At 48.1% G+C, this 5000-nt stretch overlaps 1 protein-coding gene across 1 annotated transcript in view; it reads right to left on the reverse strand.

Moving 5' to 3' along the window:
* Positions 1-5000, reverse strand: part of myo5b (myosin VB) — a 35761-nt gene that overhangs the window by 17254 nt on the left and 13507 nt on the right. The window contains exons 11-16 of the mRNA XM_079363814.1: positions 4635-4716; positions 3392-3532; positions 3137-3259; positions 2316-2399; positions 645-779; positions 371-468 (exon numbers count right to left, since the gene is read on the reverse strand). Of these exons, the coding sequence (XP_079219940.1) occupies positions 371-468; positions 645-779; positions 2316-2399; positions 3137-3259; positions 3392-3532; positions 4635-4716 (663 nt within the window). The remainder of the gene's footprint in view (positions 1-370; positions 469-644; positions 780-2315; positions 2400-3136; positions 3260-3391; positions 3533-4634; positions 4717-5000) is intronic.

The following is a 5000-nucleotide window of genomic DNA, read 5'->3' on the forward strand; positions in this document are numbered from 1 at the left end:
CATGAAGGAAACCTGCTGTGTTGAAGCTTCTCTGACAACAATGCAGCAGCCAGTATGTCCTCCTTCTAACTTTAGATTCTGCTCCTGAATGCTCTGGATCTGATTGGACCAGAGAAGGTAGGCGGGGCTTTGAAGCTTTATATCAACGCTCTGTGTACAACATAGAGAGGACACCAACAAGTTAACGCAGCTGTTTAGTGACGTGCATGGAGATGGTGGAGGTGGCGTGCAGCGATCACAGGGAATAAGCTTCATCCGTGTTTCCATCATTCAGACCCAACATTCAAAGGCACAGAGTGGAGAAACAGCTCCCCCTGCTGTCCACCTGAGTGAACTCCCCCAGCAGTGGAATAATGTCTGCAGGACTCACGAGAAGGCCTCCTTCTCATCGTTGGGTTTGATGCAGCGGACGTAGTGCGGCGTGGTGGCGTTCAGAGTCTCCATGAGGAGGTGCAGGGAGCTGCGGAACTGAACACAGACAGACACTGTTAAACTGTGCGGGTCCTGACGGCGCCGTGAGGACCTGCAAGTCCTGAAGGCGCCCTGCAGGTCCTGAAGGCGCCCTGCAGGTCCTGAAGGCGCCTTGCAGGTCCTGAAGGCGCCCTGCAGGTCCTGAAGCCCTGCAGGGCTCGCCCGGAGCTCACCTGGTGTCCCACGGTCTTCCTGTGCTCTCTGTTGGGGGCTTTGGGGACGCTCTTCGCGGCTCGAACGTTCACTCTGGACGACTTCGGGGGGGCGACGTCGTCCCTCTCGAGGAACAGATCAGCGACCAGCTGGCACTGAGACAAACACACCATCATGAAGTCACATTAAATGTGTAAATGCACTTTAAAGGAGACACATGATGATGTTTATGTGAGATCCATCTGAACACACAGACCAACACGTCTGACATCACAAGGTGGATTCTGCTCATATAATCTAGAGATAAACTTTGGAACAGGTCGGCCATTTTTAATCTCTGTGTGATGTCTGCTGAACACCAAGGTCGGTAAATTGTCCACTGGCGCCCTGAGCAGGTCGACACTGAGCACATGTGACACACGTGACAGAGTCTGGAGACGCCGTGGAGAACCTTCTGCTGCCTGCAACATCCTGCAGAATCACCGGTTTGGTGGGTCAGTAGTGGGGGGGGGCATTTCTTTGGGGGGGCGCACAGCCCTCCATATGCTCACTAGAGGGAGCCTGACTGCCATTAGGTACCCAGAGGAGATCCTTAGACCCCTTGTTAGACCCCTCAGGAGACCATCCTCCACCTCATCAGGAGCAGGACCAGGTGTTGTAGGGAGGTCACACAGAGGTCACACAGGCAGGTGGAGGTCACACAGAGGTCACACAGGCAGGTGGAGGCCACACAGAGGTCACACAGGCAGGTGGAGGCCACACAGAGGTCACATTCTGACATCAGAGTGGGATCTGCCTGTGTGTTTAAATCTAGACCTCCATCTCAGTTCATACAGGAGATTTACTTTCATCATGTTTGTAAAGAACTCAATATTTAATCAGAATACTTCACAATGTTATTTACTGTTCACACACACACACACACACACACACACACAGACACAGACACACACACACACACACACAGACACACACACACACACACAGACACACACACACACACACACACACACACACACACACACACACACACACACACACACACACACACACACACACACACACACACACACACACACACACACACACACACACACACACAGATGGCGGTCTGAAGCAGCTGCAGCTCAGCGAGTCTGAACGATGAGTGAACAAACACAACAGCTCTGACCCCATTCTTCATCATGAGCCACACTGCACGCCTCAATGAGCTCATGTTTGACCGGGGGGGGGGGGGGGGGAGGGGGGGGAGGAGGGGGGGGGCACAATCTCCACTTTGTAGCTAACAAGCTAACAAGTTGTGCTGGAGAGAGCATAGAAACCTTTCCTATTAGACACTGACTGTCCCTCCCTCCCTGCCTCCTCCTCCCTCCCTCCCTCCTCCTCCCTGCCTCCTCCCTCCCTCCATCCTCCCTCCCTCCTCCCTCCTCCCTCCCTCCTCCTCCCTCCCTCCTCCCTGCCTCCTCCCTCCCTCCTCCTCCCTCCCTCATCCCTGCCTCCTCCCTCCCTCCTCCCTGCATCCTCCCTCCCTCCATCCTCCCTCCCTCCTCCCTCCCTCCTCCTCCCTCCCTCATCCCTGCCTCCTCCCTCCCTCCTCCCTGCATCCTCCCTCCCTCCTCCTCCCTGCCTCCTCCCTCCCTCCCTCCTCCCTCCATCCTCCCTCCCTCCTCCTCCCTCCCTCTGAGACGTACCTGGCTGGCCTTCAGGATGTTGATCTGCTCCTCGTACACCGTGTCTCTGTTCTTCTCCAGGAAACCTTCACACTGATATTCCACCTGAGAACAGAGGACCTCAGTGAAGACACTGTCACACAGGTGGAAAAAAAGGAGACTGACACATTGCTACCATGGCAAGCTTTTCATTATTAAAGGTCACATGACCTCCTCCTCTTCTTCAGGTGAAATCAGTGTCCTCGCTCCTCTTCATCATGTGTGTGAAGTGTGTTGTTGTAAATCCACTCTGATCCTGTATTTGATCATGTCTATAAACCCCTCTATTTCAGCCCTGCTCAGAACAGGCTGTTTCTGTGTCTGTAGCTTTAAATATGTAAATGAGCTGTGTCTGACCACGCCCCCTCTCTGGAAGGGCTCGGGTGTACTCGCTGCTTTCTGGCTCCATGTCCTATTGTTTACGGTGAGGAGGCAGACTCAGAGGGCAGAACAAACACCTAGCTGTGGGAATGTCACCCACCTGGGGGAGGGGCTACTGCCCTTTGTGATGTCACAAAGGGAACATCTCCAAACGGCCTGTTTGAGCACACATTTTTCTCATCATTTGGGGGGTTTGTAGACTAAAGTAACATGTTAGAGGAACATGGAGGAGAGGAGTTTACAGAAAATGTGACCTTTAAATGAGGGGAACCCATCCTCCTCCCCAGCTCCACCCTCTTTTCCATATATGGTGACTCCTTCCTGAGTTATTGGCGGGCTGGTTTTGCAGTGAAATTGTCTCAAACCAAACTATGCTCACATCAAAGTGACGTTAAGTGTCAAACAGTACAAAGCTTTCTCACCTTGTCAGCGAAGTGAATGATGATGAATGAGATGTTGGACATTCGAGGTTTCTGGAAGTGAGCACTGCTGGAATGCTGCTTGTAGAGTTTCTGGGCCCAGTTCTGTTCTGTCCCCTTCGGCACCTGAAAAAAAAAGTGGCCCATGAAACACATGAAGGTGGAGATTTAAACCACCTGTGCTTTGAATAACTGTTGAATTCTGCTTCACATTTGCTTCTCAATTCAGAGATTTGAGGAAATAAACCATCAGCTTACTTTACACTCTTCGTCGAGCAGATCCAGGATGCCGAGCCGAGCCTCAATCAGGTCGATGCAGGGCTGGTTATCATAAAAGTCTATCAGAGTCCAGGGGATCTGCTCCTTCATGTACTCCTCCTGCTCCAGCTTAAACACATGCTGAGGACCAAAGTGAGAGTGTCATCAACATACAGTTAAAGTCAGTGTGTCATCAACATACAGTTAAAGTCAGAGTGTCATCAACATACAGTTAAAGTCAGTGTGTCATCAACATACAGTTAAAGTCAGAGTGTCATCAGTGTACAGTTAAAGTCAGAGTGTCATCAACATACAGTTAAAGTCAGAGTGTCATCAACATACAGTTAAAGTCAGTGTGTCATCAACATACAGTTAAAGTCAGAGTGTCATCAACATACAGTTAAAGTCAGAGTGTCATCAACATACAGTTAAAGTCAGTGTGTCATCAACATACAGTTAAAGTCATAGTGTCATCAGTGTACAGTTAAAGTCAGAGTGTCATCAACATACAGTTAAAGTTAGAGTGTCATCAACATACAGTTAAAGTCAGAGTGTCATCAACATACAGTTAAAGTCAGTGTGTCATCAACATACAGTTAAAGTCAGAGTGTCATCAGTGTACAGTTAAAGTCAGAGTGTCATCAACATACAGTTAAAGTCAGAGTGTCATCAACATACAGTTAAAGTCAGTGTGTCATCAACATACAGTTAAAGTCAGAGTGTCATCAACATACAGTTAAAGTCAGAGTGTCATCAACATACAGTTAAAGTCAGAGTGTCATCAACGTACAGTTAAAGTCAGAGTGTCATCAACATACAGTTAAAGTCATAGTGTCATCAACATACAGTTAAAGTCAGAGTGTCATCAACGTACAGTTAAAGTCAGAGTGTCATCAACATACAGTTAAAGTCAGAGTGTCATCAACATACAGTTAAAGTCAGAGTGTCATCAACATACAGTTAAAGTCAGAGTGTCATCAGTGTACAGTTAAAGTCAGAGTGTCATCAGTGTACAGTTAAAGTCAGAGTGTCATCAACATACAGTTAAAGTCAGAGTGTCATCAACATACAGTTAAAGTCAGAGTGTCATCAACATACAGTTAAAGTCAGAGTGTCATCAACATAGAAGTTATACAATCACACACTTTACAAACTGGATGACTGTATCCAGCATGATGTTCACACTGACAAAGAGAGAGGAGACAAATCTTCATGAATTTCAGGTCATAGAATCCAAACTTACAGAGTTGAACTGCTGCTGGAGCTTCTCGTTAGCATAATTAATGCAGAACTGCTCAAAACTGTTCACCTCGAACGTCTCAAACCTGTAAAACATCAAACACATTGTTATGGTCATCATCATCTTCGTCATCGTCAAACACTGAGGTGTAAAGCAAGTAACAAAAACCTCCTGTGAATTAACCTGTTGTAAATTATGCAAAATGAGTGATCCCAGGTAATTCACAAACTGACCCAGCTAGCTATGACCATATTTGGAAGAGCGGGAGGAGTCACTTTTGGCTTTTTAAAACAAGATGGCAGCAGACAAAATGCCAAACGTGAGGTTATTGCACAGTCTATGGATACAGACTGTGTGCAAAGACACAGC

The sequence above is a fragment of the Symphodus melops genome, assembly GCF_947650265.1.
Source record: "Symphodus melops genome assembly, chromosome: 16".
Taxonomy (NCBI): domain Eukaryota; kingdom Metazoa; phylum Chordata; class Actinopteri; order Labriformes; family Labridae; genus Symphodus; species Symphodus melops.